Source organism: Amphiura filiformis, chromosome 8, assembly GCF_039555335.1.
Source record: "Amphiura filiformis chromosome 8, Afil_fr2py, whole genome shotgun sequence".
NCBI classification, from domain to species: Eukaryota; Metazoa; Echinodermata; class Ophiuroidea; order Amphilepidida; family Amphiuridae; genus Amphiura; species Amphiura filiformis.
Genome location: NC_092635.1, coordinates 3632510 through 3649408, shown reverse-complemented (window position 1 = coordinate 3649408; position 16899 = coordinate 3632510). Strand labels below are relative to the sequence as shown.

At 38.3% G+C, this 16899-nt stretch overlaps 2 protein-coding genes across 2 annotated transcripts; both read left to right on the top strand.

Moving 5' to 3' along the window:
- Positions 1-1717: 1717 nt before the first annotated feature.
- LOC140158425 (craniofacial development protein 2-like) lies at positions 1718-2107 on the top strand. The gene has a single exon (XM_072181516.1). The coding sequence runs from the start codon at positions 1718-1720 to the stop codon at positions 2105-2107; it is 390 nt and encodes a 129-aa protein (XP_072037617.1).
- Positions 2108-2325: 218 nt separating this feature from the next.
- On the top strand, positions 2326-3294 carry LOC140158424 (uncharacterized). The gene has a single exon (XM_072181515.1). It carries the CDS (start codon positions 2326-2328, stop codon positions 3292-3294), a length of 969 nt encoding a protein of 322 aa, XP_072037616.1.
- The last annotated feature ends 13605 nt before the right edge of the window (positions 3295-16899 follow it).

Here is a 16899-nt window from a genome sequence, read left to right as displayed (position 1 = left end):
ACCAGAATTAGCTTCTCCAAAGAGTGCGAACGAACGAGAGATTGAAGGAACGAGAGGGAGCGATAGAGTGCAATAGAGAAAGTTTTGCTTTATTTGAAAAGTGTCTATCCAATATGAGTATAGCTATAATTACGGTGTGCACGTCTTTGTAAATATCCGAACATTCTCAAGCGAAGAAGTTAAACAAATCGGAAGTGAAAGCAAATGAAGCAGTGAAATATGTATCAAATTGCAAACTCTAACGTGGCATAGTGACGGGAACGTAGAGTTAATATTGACTGTGATTTGCCTGGTATCTGGTGCTGAACACCATACCGATTCTTCTTACTTGTGTCTATTGTAATGAAATGAGATATTCGTCTATTATGTACTTAGCGCAGTTCAAATGTATACAACATGGTATTTAGTGCGGCAATAACCCGTAAGAATCGGCTATGCACTAATGGGTTTTAATTAAAGTAAAATAAATTCAACAGCTCAATTTAGATTTTCCCTATTCCTGCATATTGATTAATAAACGAAAAAAATTGATTTGGACCGTGATGATATGTGACGTGTCATGTCAAAAGGAGGCACTTTTGGACAGGTTATCAATTTTGAGGTTTCTACATATCTTAAATAAAGAGATATTTTGCTCCACATCGCCGTTTTTTCCAATGAAATCGGACATTCCTAAGTGAAGATATTGAGTTCATAAATTATGGAATTATAAAATTGAAAACTGAGATATCGGCCTTTAAAAATATTATTGACAATGTTGAGAGTAGGAATTACCTGCAAAAATGTGTCAAAAATACAAGATGCCAGTTACATTCCGGTCTAAAACTATCTGACAATATTTTTAACATTAATAACATCAGTGGGTGACAGGCTTAAATGTCACAGGAGTGACTAAAAAGGATGTGCACGTATAAGCCAGGTCACAGGGGTAAGTGATGCGTCTAGTGCGTATGTAGTTGTAGTTGTAGAAGTAGTTGTAGATGCATGCTCCTCCTTCTTTCCCCTGTCTGTCTAGTTCTTTTCCCTTCCTTCTTTTATCTAGTAGCATAACTCTCAACCTCTGATCAATTGCGACCGAAGCCGCTGGCTAGCCTTCGGGTGAAAAGAAGAGCCGAGTGTGTAAGTCTCTTCCTGCCAGTACATAGCCTCTCCTTACTCAAGACTCCTACATGGCCTCCCAGCGGTCACCGATGGTAACTGGTCATCTTGCGATTTCCAGGCTAGCATGTAGGGGATCTCGGAGCAGCTAAGGGCCCCAGAGGTGAAGTACGTATGGCCCACCAGCGAGTGGACACGCCCTGGTACTCACCATCCTTAGCCACTGATTGAAACATGACAGTGTGAGTGGAGGAAACCTTCTAGATTCAACAGTCTCTGTTAAGGTTCAACAGTCATCGTGTTTCCGTGGGAGAGGCGATCCACCCTTTAACTAGTGGACCTCGGCTGCTACCCACCTGCCCAATAAGCAGGAAACTGTCTCGGCTCCATTTATGGACCGGGGAAGCTGCGAATGGCCCAGCAAGCCTGCAGCTGATAAACTACCGCTCAAAGTAAACAAAGGAAATGTAAACGGACGGATTCAAATGGAAAACGACACGGAACTGTTAAAAGACAACGAAATAGCCCAACGACTAGGACTGCAACATGGAATGTCAGTGGAATTGGACAGAAGGAACCAGAGATTGTTGAAACAATGCAGAGGTATAGCATCTCAATCATGGGAATATCTGATACAAGACTTAAAGGAAAAGGCATGAAGGAATCGCACAACGACTATGTACTCATCTGGTCTGGAGTGGACAAGAACAAAAGAGCCGTCCATGGAGTGGGTTTCTACCTACACCCAGAATTAGCTAAGAACATTATGGAAGTTGACTACATATCCGAAAGAATAATCAGACTCAGAATACAACAAGAGAAAGAGGTTACAACATACATCCAAGTGTATGCTCCATGCAATGATTCCTACTCAGATGAAGACAAGGATACATTCTTTGAAGAGTTATCTGATGTTATAAACAGTACAAAGAATCAGGATATGTTGGTGGTAATGGGAGACATGAATGGACACGTGGAAGTGAACGATCACCTTGGGAAGATTACCTAGGACCCCACAGTGCACCAAACACAAGTCGGAACTACAATGGACAACTCATCTTGGAACTTTGTGCCCAACATGATCTCTTTGTCACAAACACATTCTTCCAACATAGGAGTAGCCAAATATTCACATGGTACAAGTGGAATGACCTCACCAAAGCTTCTCAGCTTGACTTCATCCTCATTAGAAAGACAGATCGATGCAAAGTGAATGACTCTAAAGCAATGCCAAACATCCACATAGATACTGATCACAGACCAGTCATGATGGAAACAAGTGCCAGGAGAAGACCACGGCCAAATAAAAGGCAGCAACCTGAGACAATAAACCTCAGAAAATTAGCAGAAGAGCCAGTGAAGGCAGCCATCGAACAACAGATGGATCAGCTATTCCAAAAACTACCAGATCAGGAAGGAAATACAGAAGAAGAGTGGACATGGTTCAAAGATGCTCTAACAGACACCCTTAAAGCAAACTGTGGGACTAAGAAAAGAAAAACAGGACAAGTGAAAGGGACATCCTGGTGGAATGACACGGTCAAAGCAGCAACCAAAGAGAAGAAAAGACTCTTCAAGAAATGGTCCAAAAGCAACCTGGAAGCAGACTACAACGAGTACAGGGAAGCCCGGCGTAACTGCAAGAAGACTATCAAAGAAGCCAAAGACCAGTCTTGGAAAACATATGGGGAAGATCTGGCAGAAAAATCAAGTAGCTCAAGCAGAGAGTTCTTTAAAGCAGTTAAAGCCTACAAACAGCGGGACGAGCCTTTTGACCCAACCGCCATCATAAACGACAAGGATGGAAACCCCCTCACAGACAGCTGCGAAATCACCAACAGATGGGGAGAATACTTCGAAGATTTGCTCAACCCAAGCGGTGACGGTGACAGACAACAGCAGCAGCCCTTCCATCCTCGGTTCCAAGAGGAAGTTGATCCACCCATACTCCAGGAGGAAGTCAGAAATGCCATTAAAACCAGTCCCAAAAACAAGGCAGCTGGAATTGATGACATCACAACAGAAGCCATACGTGCTTGTGGAGATACAGGAGTCAAATGGTTGACACCAGAATTACCCCCCACCAGAATCTCGGTCCATGGCAGAAGTTTGCGCAATGCTCAAGATCATACACAACTCAGGGCCAACACGAAACGCTTCAAACAGAGCCCCATCCCCTTTATGTCACACTTTTAAACATGCATTAAATGCCCCACTTGCTTTTATCTAAATTCAATTTGTGTGCATCCATGTCAGAGAGATGCGCTTGTCGGCTGCTACATGTGTCTCATTTCGCATGGTAGCTGGGATTGGGGGCCGGACTTGTCTCGGGTGGATGTCGCTTTGGGTCGTCCCTGGTCACGTGGTTTGGGAGTACAGAGAACATTCCTTGGCCATGTGACTTGCGGATGATTTGGAGTGGCCTCCGCTTGGGATGGGTCTGGTGTTTGTTCCTGGCTGTTGTGCGAGGTGGGACGCGTGTGGCGTCCGACGGGTGCATCATTTTGTTATGGATGTACACATTTTTTTTTCATAAAGACTTTATCCTGCTGGCAGGTTAAAATTTGATTTTTAGTGCTTTTTAATCAAATCTTTTGGTGATTTTTTACATTGTAATTGGCCTATTTTATTTGTGCAAATTTCATATCTTTATGTCCTTGTAATAATATATTTCCATGTGTCATGTTTTATTTATATTACCATGTGCAATACTTGTGTATTTATTTAAAATGTTTTAAATTTGTGTGTTATTCTAAGTATTTAATTATAATTGTAATATTTCTCTGTAATTTGGCCCATGGCCACGATTGTGAAATAAATATATATGAAATGAATGACAAGAGTGTTCAACAGGGCTTGGGAGGAGCGAGCTGTACCCGATGACTGGCAACGTGCAATAATTGTCCCCATCTGGAAAAAAAGGGAGTAAAAGAGATTGTAGCAAATACAGAGGAATCTCTCTGCCCAGCCATACTGGGAAGATTTATGGAAAGATCTTAGAGAAACGAATACGACCAGTTGTTGAACATCAGCTGAGCGAAGCGCAGTTTGGGTTCAGGAAGAACAGAGGGTGCACTGATGCCATATTTGCTCTGAGACAGCTGTGCGAAAGGAGTATTGAGTACAACCAAGATCTGTACACTATATTCATAGACCAAGAAAAGGCGTTTGATCGAGTAAACAGAGATCTACTCTGGACTGTGCTAGAAGACTACGGTGTAAAAGGGCAACTACTGGACAGTGTGAGAGCCATCTACAGGGACAGCCTCTGTACTGTCAGGACAAGGACAGGACTCACCAAGTGGTTTCCTGTGAAGTCAGGTGTCCGACAAGGATGTGTCCTCTCGCCTCTCCTGTTCCTCATTTTTATGGACAGGATCACCCAAGAAGCAAATCTAGATGAAGAAGCTCTCAATGAACTACTGTTTGCAGATGATCAATGTCTCATCCACCAAGACAGCCTTAGCTTACAAAACCACACCAACAGACTGCACGCAACCTGCCAGAAGTATGGCATGAGCATAAGCATCCCAAAGACAGAAACCATGCTGATCAGCCGATCCCAAAAGACCTTGGACATCAAGATTGACAACACAACCCTCCAGCAATCAAAGGAGTTTAAGTACCTGGGCAGCATCTTTACTGAAGACGGGAAGATAGACCGAGAAATTGAAACCAGATGCCAGAAAGCAAACAACATCACCTTCATGCTTGGGCCTATACTTTCCCACCCAGCTGTGCCAATGGATGCACAAAGAACAATCATCAACGCAATCTATACTCCGACTCTCTGCTACCAGGCACAAACATGGGCTATGAACAAAAAGACTGAACGGAAGATCACCACCTGTGAAATGAAATGCCTACGAAAAGCTGTAAACAAGACACGGCAGGACAAAATTAGAAATGAAGTCATCAGAGACATGGTTGGCACCAAGCCTATGCTAGACCAGATTGAAAGCCATCGCATCAAATGGTTTGGGCATCTTATGCGCATGCCCACAAATCAACCAGCCCTGCGGACCTACAACAGCAAACTGTCCGGTACCAAGCCTGTAGGAAGACCAAGAAGAAGATGGATTGAGGGGGTCAAGAAAATCCTGACAAGGCACAATACCAACCTGACAGATGCTACCCATGCAGCCCAAGACAGACGTCCCATCATTTCCCCGCGACTCTGAGAGGAACAAGCGGAGGACAAAAGTAAAGTAAGTAAAGTAAAGTAAGTAATAACATCACAAATTTGCAAAAATCCAAATTGTGAAAAAATCACCCACGGGCAGATTTTTGGCTACAGGGTGTATCAAAATGATTGGTACCGGGCTATGTGACATTTTCAAAAATATATCAAAAATATAAAATTGCTAATTAATATAGTTTTTATACTATAAATAGAAAGGGGCATATGTTAACTTATTGATCTATTAATTTGAAGATAGGTTGATGCATCTGGGAGCTACTGTCATTTAAACGAAGATCGACGTAATCATGGTTTGATTTACACAACACAAGATGAATAGGTTCACTGCTTGAATCATTTATTGCATACATATACTCTTCAATATCTCATACATAACATAAAATTGCTTTACACGTTCTTTTAGAAAGATTCCTTTAGAAAGTTCCTGAAGTCCCTGCCTTGCGACTCTGGCAGTGTGAGGTGAAGCTCTATCTTATAAAGAACCTAACACTTGGGATGGATCCATTCTCTAACTACCCATATCAAATTTTGAGGCATTGCAAGTTATAGCATGTTTGCATGCATGGGATACTCCTTGCTCTTAGAAACTGTCTCCTAAATCTTCTCTGCACTTCTCCATAGCTTCATGTCGACCAGTGATTCTTAACTATGAATGCACACTGAAGTGTGGAATATTGTGGAGCTATTCCAATAACTTTTACCAGGTCTAAACTAACCTACACTGTTTACAGTCTATAGCCATTTTGCCACACCATCTACTTTAGTAATCTCAATAATACAATTTAAATTACCGCCCTGGATGGTGTTGATACACAAACTTCTTTCGCCCCACCTAAATTATTCAAGTCAATAATATTACTCTCAACCAATAAATATTGATTATAACATTTATATATATTATGAATGAAGAAATAGGCAAGGAAAATATTAAACATTTCCATGATTTTCAATATATCATCCTCACAAGGTATTTGCAGTAAAATAGAGCTTTAAAATTGGTGCGCTACTGATCCAGCGTTGCGATGAAAAGTGTAAACATCTACTCTCCTCTAGAATCATGTAACTTCTGAATAGAATGTGCTATCTTTATGATCTAAAATTCTTAGCAAAGATAACACTACTATAATTACAAATATTTAAACAATTAACCCAAAACTGGCACAAAAATAGTAAAATAATTCGGCAAAAAATGAGACGTCTTCGGTACCAATCATTTTGATACACCCTGTATTTCTCCATTTATGATCCTGCCCAAAAGTGTCTCCTTTTGACATGACACGTCACATATTAGCTTCATTTTGCTATTGGCAAACGTATATTATAAGAGAGCGCGAAATGGGTATGTAGGCTAATATGTTGCTGTGATGTAACTGTGATGAGGTGATTTTGGCCTTGGGTATTTCCTACACGTAACAGCTTAAACGTACGCTTATATTTCAAACAGTAACCAAAACTTTAAAAAGTTAAAACGGGCTTTTGTAAGATTTGTAATTTGAAGATTCTTGACCTCACTTTGAAACAGTTTACAGTCAGCTGTTACCACAGTAACGTAAAAAATCGGTCTTTTGAACACGAATTAGAAGATCGAACTTCAAATCAAAGATACTCATGTTCAAATCCATTTTCTTAGTGCATTAGTTTTGACACGGGTTTTGACAGCTACAATAACATCACTCTTACTTCCAAGTTCGGTTGTCTTCTCGTTATTCAACATTATGATGACAATAATCTGCCTTTTGACTTCTGGAGAATGAATATGATCATGGACTGTAGAAATATTTTCTACAGTCCATGATATGACCCCCCCACTTTAAAGTAATCACACTTGGGGTTGATCTATCTTTTGTACAAATGTGAGCGTATGCCTTACGGGGCAAGGTGTAAATATACCAAATTGCAAACAACAAATTTGCAGACACATTTTGCACCTGACATATGAAGCGGGAAAATGATACACCGTAAAGTATACTTTTAATAGAAACAACATAATTTGATCTAAAAAACCTGCCTTCTAGTTTACACTTTGACAAAAGAGCATGCTCATGATGATATACTGTTTCAATATGATGTTCATAGTGAGTTATAAGCATATTGAATGTACAAGGATATAGTACCGTTTCTGATCAGAGTAACTGGTTTCGGATGTCATGGAAATAATGACCATAATGGATTGGGGTGGTACCACTTCTGATAACACAAAAGGGATGGTAGACTGCTCATCTTAATGCAAGTATAATGTCAAACGTCTGGTCTATTTAGTTCGAGCTGCAACTATACAAAGCAATAATGTGATGTGGAATAAGCTTCCTGGTAAATAAGGCCGATAGCGGTATATCATGATATCGTTGTTATATGGAACTTCATGAAGTATGAAACCTTTTCTATCAGACTCACTACTAAGATGTATCTAAAGGGGTTGATAACGTATTGAGATTAACATTGTAAGACATCTTTGATAGCTTTTGATTTAATTCGCTACTCATTCAATACACATTACTGGAACAAATTTACCAAATACAAAGCACAATGCAATACCAGCAATACGAAAATGCATATTCTTACAACTTGTATTAATCATTTCTCATTCGATACAGCGTGGAACAGACTTTATGAGACTGAGTACAGAAACAAACCAAAGACAGCCTGAAAGTGATAAATATCAGTATCCTTACATCTTTTTTCCTTTTACATTCGGCGTACATCACTAATACAAACATTGGCTCAGTTCAAATCTTTGATTTGGTTTTCGTTAGATCTTTTATCCAGTGTAACTTCATCTCTTTGTCAACATCCATTCTATCCCTCTGGGTTTTCTGTATCTAATCAGCATCTACTCACTTCACTTTTTCTGCTTTTTGTAACTCAAACAAAATATACGATAGCTTACGATATGAAACCAAACATGATGACTCAACAATAGCTGTCCAATCAATCCTCGTGACTGGACAAAAGGCATTAAAAAATTTGTGGATTAGCCATTGTTATGTATTACAACAAATGTGAACTGAGCCACTCGTGATACCAAACATGATAACTCAACAATAGCTGTCCAATCAATCCTCGTGACTGGACAATAGGCATTAAAAAATTTGTGGATTAGCCATTGTTATGTATTACAACAAATGTGAACTGAGCCACTCGTGATACCAAACATGATAACTCAACAATAGCTGTCCAATCAATCCTCGTGACTGGACAATAAGCATTAAAAATTTTGTGGATTAGCCATTGTTATGTATTACAACAAATGTGAACTGAGCCACTCGTGATACCAAACATGATAACTCAACAATAGCTGTCCAATCAATCCTTGTGACTGGACAATAGGCATTAAAAATTTGTGGATTAGCCATTGTTATGTATTACAACAAATGTGAACTGAGCCACTCGTGATACCAAACCTGATAACTCAACAATAGCTGTCCAATCAATCCTCGTGACTGGACAATAAGCATTAAAAAATTTGTGGATTAGCCATTGTTATGTATTACAACAAATGTGAACTGAGCCACTCGTGATACCAAACATGATAACTCAACAATAGCTGTCCAATCAATCCTCGTGACTGAAAAATAAGCATTAAAAAATTGTGGATTAGCCATTGTTATGTATTACAACAAATGTGAACTGAGCCACTCGTGAAACCAAACATGATAACTCAACAATAGCTGTCCAATCAATCCTCGTGACTAGACAATAAGCATTAAAAAAATTGTGGATTAGCCATTGTTATGTATTACAACAAATGTGAACTGAGACACTCGTGATACCAAACATGATAACTCAACAATAGCTGTCCAATCAATCCTCGTGACTGGACAATAGGCATTAAAATTTGTGGATCAGCCATTGTTATGTATTACAACAAATGTGAACTGAGCCACTCGTGATACCAAACATGATAACTCAACAATAGCTGTCCAATCAATCCTTGTGACTGGACAATAGGCATTAAAAATTTGTGGATTAGCCATTGTTATGTATTACAACAAATGTGAACTGAGCCACTCGTGATACCAAACATGATAACTCAACAATAGCTGTCCAATCAATCCTTGTGACTGGACAATAAGCATTAAAAAATTTGTGGATTAGCCATTGTTATGTATTACAACAAATGTGAACTGAGCCACTCGTGATACCAAACATGATAACTCAACAATAGCTGTCCAATCAATCCTCGTGACTGGACAATAAGCATTAAAAATTTGTGGATTAGCCATTGTTATGTATTACAACAAATGTGAACTGAGCCACTCGTGATACCAAACATGATAACTCAACAATAGCTGTCCAATCAATCCTTGTGACTGGACAATAAGCATTAAAAAATTTGTGGATTAGCCATTGTTATGTATTACAACAAATGTGAACTGAGCCACTCGTGATACCAAACATGATAACTCAACAATAGCTGTCCAATCAATCCTCGTGACTGGACAATAAGCATTAAAATTTGTGGATTAGCCATTGTTATGTATTACAACAAATGTGAACTGAGCCACTCGTGATACCAAACCTGATAACTCAACAATAGCTGTCCAATCAATCCTCGTGACTGGACAGTAAGCATTAAAAAATTTGTGGATTAGCCATTGTTATGTATTACAACAAATGTGAACTGAGCCACTCGTGATACCAAACCTGATAACTCAACAATAGCTGTCCAATCAATCCTCGTGACTGAAAAATAAGCATTAAAAAATTTGTGGATTAGCCATTGTTATGTATTACAACAAATGTGAACTGAGCCACTCGTGATACCAAACATGATAACTCAACAATAGCTGTCCAATCAATCCTCGTGACTGGACAGTAAGCATTAAAAAATTTGTGGATTAGCCATTGTTATGTATTACAACAAATGTGAACTGAGCCACTCGTGATACCAAACATGATAACTCAACAATAGCTGTCCAATCAATCCTCGTGACTGAAAAATAAGCATTAAAAAAATTGTGGATTAGCCATTGTTATGTATTACAACAAATGTGAACTGAGCCACTCGTGATACCAAACATGATAACTCAACAATAGCTGTCCAATCAATCCTCGTGACTGGACAATAGGCATTAAAAATTTGTGGATTAGCCATTGTTATGTATTACAACAAATGTGAACTGAGCCACTCGTGATACCAAACATGATAACTCAACAATAGCTGTCCAATCAATCCTCGTGACTGGACAATAAGCATTAAAAATTTGTGGATTAGCCATTGTTATGTATTACAACAAATGTGAACTGAGCCACTCGTGAAACCAAACCTGATAACTCAACAATAGCTGTCCAATCAATCCTCGTGACTGGACAATAGGCATTAAAAAATTGTGGATTAGCCATTGTTATGTATTACAACAAATGTGAACTGAGCCACTCGTGAAACCAAACCTGATAACTCAACAATAGCTGTCCAATCAATCCTCGTGACTGGACAATAAGCATTAAAAAATTTGTGGATTAGCCATTGTTATGTATTACAACAAATGTGAACTGAGCCACTCGTGATACCAAACATGATAACTCAACAATAGCTGTCCAATCAATCCTCGTGACTGGACAATAAGCATTAAAAATTTGTGGATTAGCCATTGTTATGTATTACAACAAATGTGAACTGAGCCACTCGTGATACCAAACCTGATAACTCAACAATAGCTGTCCAATCAATCCTCGTGACTGGACAATAAGCATTAAAAGAATTTGTGGATTAGCCATTGTTATGTATTACAACAAATGTGAACTGAGCCACTCGTGATACCAAACATGATAACTCAACAATAGCTGTCCAATCAATCCTCGTGACTGGACAATAAGCATTAAAAAAATTGTGGATTAGCCATTGTTATGTATTACAACAAATGTGAACTGAGCCACTCGTGATACCAAACATGATAACTCAACAATAGCTGTCCAATCAATCCTCGTGACTGGACAATAAGCATTAAAAAATTTGTGGATTAGCCATTGTTATGTATTACAACAAATGTGAACTGAGCCACTCGTGATACCAAACATGATAACTCAACAATAGCTGTCCAATCAATCCTTGTGACTGGACAATAGGCATTAAAAATGTGTGGATTAGCCATTGTTATGTATTACAACAAATGTGAACTGAGCCACTCGTGATACCAAACATGATAACTCAACAATAGCTGTCCAATCAATCCTCGTGACTGGACAATAAGCATTAAAAATTTGTGGATTAGCCATTGTTATGTATTACAACAAATGTGAACTGAGCCACTCGTGATACCAAACATGATAACTCAACAATAGCTGTCCAATCAATCCTTGTGACTGGACAATAGGCATTAAAAATTTGTGGATTAGCCATTGTTATGTATTACAACAAATGTGAACTGAGCCACTCGTGATACCAAACATGATAACTCAACAATAGCTGTCCAATCAATCCTCGTGACTGGACAATAAGCATTAAAAATTTGTGGATCAGCCATTGTTATGTATTACAACAAATGTGAACTGAGCCACTCGTGATACCAAACATGATAACTCAACAATAGCTGTCCAATCAATCCTTGTGACTGAAAAATAAGCATTAAAAAATTTGTGGATTAGCCATTGTTATGTATTACAACAAATGTGAACTGAGCCACTCGTGATACCAAACATGATAACTCAACAATAGCTGTCCAATCAATCCTCGTGACTGGACAATAAGCATTAAAAAATTTGTGGATCAGCCATTGTTATGTATTACAACAAATGTGAACTGAGCCACTCGTGATACCAAACCTGATAACTCAACAATAGCTGTCCAATCAATCCTCGTGACTGGACAATAAGCATTTAAAAATTTGTGGATTAGCCATTGTTATGTATTACAACAAATGTGAACTGAGCCACTCGTGATACCAAACATGATAACTCAACAATAGCTGTCCAATCAATCCTTGTGACTGGACAATAGGCATTAAAAATTTGTGGATTAGCCATTGTTATGTATTACAACAAATGTGAACTGAGCCACTCGTGATACCAAACATGATAACTCAACAATAGCTGTCCAATCAATCCTCGTGACTGGACAATAAGCATTAAAAAATTTGTGGATCAGCCATTGTTATGTATTACAACAAATGTGAACTGAGCCACTCGTGATACCAAACATGATAACTCAACAATAGCTGTCCAATCAATCCTTGTGACTGGACAATAGGCATTAAAAATTTGTGGATTAGCCATTGTTATGTATTACAACAAATGTGAACTGAGCCACTCGTGATACCAAACATGATAACTCAACAATAGCTGTCCAATCAATCCTCGTGACTGGACAATAAGCATTAAAAATTTGTGGATTAGCCATTGTTATGTATTACAACAAATGTGAACTGAGCCACTCGTGATACCAAACATGATAACTCAACAATAGCTGTCCAATCAATCCTCGTGACTGGACAATAAGCATTAAAAGAATTTGTGGATTAGCCATTGTTATGTATTACAACAAATGTGAACTGAGCCACTCGTGATACCAAACATGATAACTCAACAATAGCTGTCCAATCAATCCTCGTGACTGGACAATAGGCATTAAAAATTTGTGGATTAGCCATTGTTATGTATTACAACAAATGTGAACTGAGCCACTCGTGATACCAAACATGATAACTCAACAATAGCTGTCCAATCAATCCTCGTGACTGGACAATAAGCATTAAAAAATTTGTGGATTAGCCATTGTTATGTATTACAACAAATGTGAACTGAGCCACTCGTGATACCAAACATGATAACTCAACAATAGCTGTCCAATCAATCCTTGTGACTGGACAATAGGCATTAAAATTTGTGGATTAGCCATTGTTATGTATTACAACAAATGTGAACTGAGCCACTCGTGATACCAAACATGATAACTCAACAATAGCTGTCCAATCAATCCTCGTGACTGGACAATAAGCATTAAAAAATTTGTGGATCAGCCATTGTTATGTATTACAACAAATGTGAACTGAGCCACTCGTGATACCAAACATGATAACTCAACAATAGCTGTCCAATCAATCCTCGTGACTGGACAATAGGCATTAAAATTTGTGGATTAGCCATTGTTATGTATTACAACAAATGTGAACTGAGCCACTCGTGATACCAAACATGATAACTCAACAATAGCTGTCCAATCAATCCTCGTGACTGGACAATAAGCATTAAAAATTTGTGGATTAGCCATTGTTATGTATTACAACAAATGTGAACTGAGCCACTCGTGATACCAAACCTGATAACTCAACAATAGCTGTCCAATCAATCCTCGTGACTGGACAATAAGCATTAAAAGAATTTGTGGATTAGCCATTGTTATGTATTACAACAAATGTGAACTGAGCCACTCGTGAAACCAAACATGATAACTCAACAATAGCTGTCCAATCAATCCTCGTGACTGAAAAATAAGCATTAAAAAATTGTGGATTAGCCATTGTTATGTATTACAACAAATGTGAACTGAGCCACTCGTGATACCAAACATGATAACTCAACAATAGCTGTCCAATCAATCCTCGTGACTGGACAATAAGCATTAAAAATTTGTGGATTAGCCATTGTTATGTATTACAACAAATGTGAACTGAGCCACTCGTGATACCAAACATGATAACTCAACAATAGCTGTCCAATCAATCCTCGTGACTGGACAATAAGCATTAAAAAATTTGTGGATCAGCCATTGTTATGTATTACAACAAATGTGAACTGAGCCACTCGTGATACCAAACATGATAACTCAACAATAGCTGTCCAATCAATCCTTGTGACTGAAAAATAAGCATTAAAAAATTTGTGGATTAGCCATTGTTATGTATTACAACAAATGTGAACTGAGCCACTCGTGATACCAAACATGATAACTCAACAATAGCTGTCCAATCAATCCTCGTGACTGGACAATAGGCATTAAAAAAATTGTGGATTAGCCATTGTTATGTATTACAACAAATGTGAACTGAGCCACTCGTGATACCAAACATGATAACTCAACAATAGCTGTCCAATCAATCCTCGTGACTGGACAATAAGCATTAAAAAAATTGTGGATCAGCCATTGTTATGTATTACAACAAATGTGAACTGAGCCACTCGTGATACCAAACCTGATAACTCAACAATAGCTGTCCAATCAATCCTCGTGACTGGACAATAAGCATTAAAAAATTTGTGGATTAGCCATTGTTATGTATTACAACAAATGTGAACTGAGCCACTCGTGATACCAAACATGATAACTCAACAATAGCTGTCCAATCAATCCTCGTGACTGGACAATAAGCATTAAAAAATTTGTGGATCAGCCATTGTTATGTATTACAACAAATGTGAACTGAGCCACTCGTGATACCAAACATGATAACTCAACAATAGCTGTCCAATCAATCCTTGTGACTGAAAAATAAGCATTAGAATAGATCTCGGTGGATTAGCCATTGTTATGTATTACAACAAATGTGAACTGAGCCACTCGTGATACCAAACATGATAACTCAACAATAGCTGTCCAATCAATCCTCGTGACTGGACAATAGGCATTAAAAAAATTGTGGATTAGCCATTGTTATGTATTACAACAAATGTGAACTGAGCCACTCGTGATACCAAACATGATAACTCAACAATAGCTGTCCAATCAATCCTCGTGACTGGACAATAAGCATTAAAAAATTGTGGATCAGCCATTGTTATGTATTACAACAAATGTGAACTGAGCCACTCGTGATACCAAACCTGATAACTCAACAATAGCTGTCCAATCAATCCTCGTGACTGGACAATAAGCATTAAAAAATTTGTGGATTAGCCATTGTTATGTATTACAACAAATGTGAACTGAGCCACTCGTGATACCAAACATGATAACTCAACAATAGCTGTCCAATCAATCCTCGTGACTGGACAATAAGCATTAAAAAGGTGGATTAGCCATTGTTATGTATTACAACAAATGTGAACTGAGCCACTCGTGATACCAAACATGATAACTCAACAATAGCTGTCCAATCAATCCTCGTGACTGGACAATAAGCATTAAAAGAATTTGTGGATTAGCCATTGTTATGTATTACAACAAATGTGAACTGAGCCACTCGTGATACCAAACATGATAACTCAACAATAGCTGTCCAATCAATCCTCGTGACTGGACAATAAGCATTAAAAATTTGTGGATTAGCCATTGTTATGTATTACAACAAATGTGAACTGAGCCACTCGTGATACCAAACATGATAACTCAACAATAGCTGTCCAATCAATCCTCGTGACTGGACAATAAGCATTAAAAAAATTGTGGATCAGCCATTGTTATGTATTACAACAAATGTGAACTGAGCCACTCGTGATACCAAACCTGATAACTCAACAATAGCTGTCCAATCAATCCTCGTGACTGGACAATAAGCATTAAAAAATTTGTGGATTAGCCATTGTTATGTATTACAACAAATGTGAACTGAGCCACTCGTGATACCAAACATGATAACTCAACAATAGCTGTCCAATCAATCCTCGTGACTGGACAATAAGCATTAAAAGAATTTGTGGATTAGCCATTGTTATGTATTACAACAAATGTGAACTGAGCCACTCGTGATACCAAACATGATAACTCAACAATAGCTGTCCAATCAATCCTCGTGACTGGACAATAGGCATTAAAAATTTGTGGATTAGCCATTGTTATGTATTACAACAAATGTGAACTGAGCCACTCGTGATACCAAACATGATAACTCAACAATAGCTGTCCAATCAATCCTCGTGACTGAAAAATAAGCATTAAAAAAATTGTGGATTAGCCATTGTTATGTATTACAACAAATGTGAACTGAGCCACTCGTGATACCAAACATGATAACTCAACAATAGCTGTCCAATCAATCCTTGTGACTGGACAATAAGCTCTTAAAAACTTTGTGGATTAGCCATTGTTATGTATTACAACAAATGTGAACTGAGCCACTCGTGATACCAAACATGATAACTCAACAATAGCTGTCCAATCAATCCTCGTGACTGGACAATAAGCATTTAAAAATTTGTGGATTAGCCATTGTTATGTATTACAACAAATGTGAACTGAGCCACTCGTGATACCAAACATGATAACTCAACAATAGCTGTCCAATCAATCCTTGTGACTGGACAATAGGCATTAAAAATTTGTGGATTAGCCATTGTTATGTATTACAACAAATGTGAACTGAGCCACTCGTGATACCAAACATGATAACTCAACAATAGCTGTCCAATCAATCCTCGTGACTGAAAAATAAGCATTAAAAAAAATTGTGGATTAGCCATTGTTATGTATTACAACAAATGTGAACTGAGCCACTCGTTCGGGCTTTTTCGAAAAGTATCTGAAGTCTGCTGTAATTCCATTTATGGTTCTGGCACTGATGATGTTGATACGTTTTTAGTAACAGATATGACTCCAACAGCTGTTAATCATTCTGTCACTACATATTATATTGTGTGGGTGGGGGCGTGTGTGGGTGTGTGTGGATGTATGGGGGTATGTAACTAGTGTTGTCCTATATTTCTTTTGCCAGGAAATTTTCAATGGACGT

Bases quoted from the DNA above. Each gene is read 5' to 3' on its own strand.
- LOC140158424 (XM_072181515.1), top strand. From the start codon at position 2,326: ATGCCAAACATCCACATAGATACTGATCACAGACCAGTCATGATGGAA.
- LOC140158425 (XM_072181516.1), top strand. From the start codon at position 1,718: ATGGGAATATCTGATACAAGACTTAAAGGAAAAGGCATGAAGGAATCG.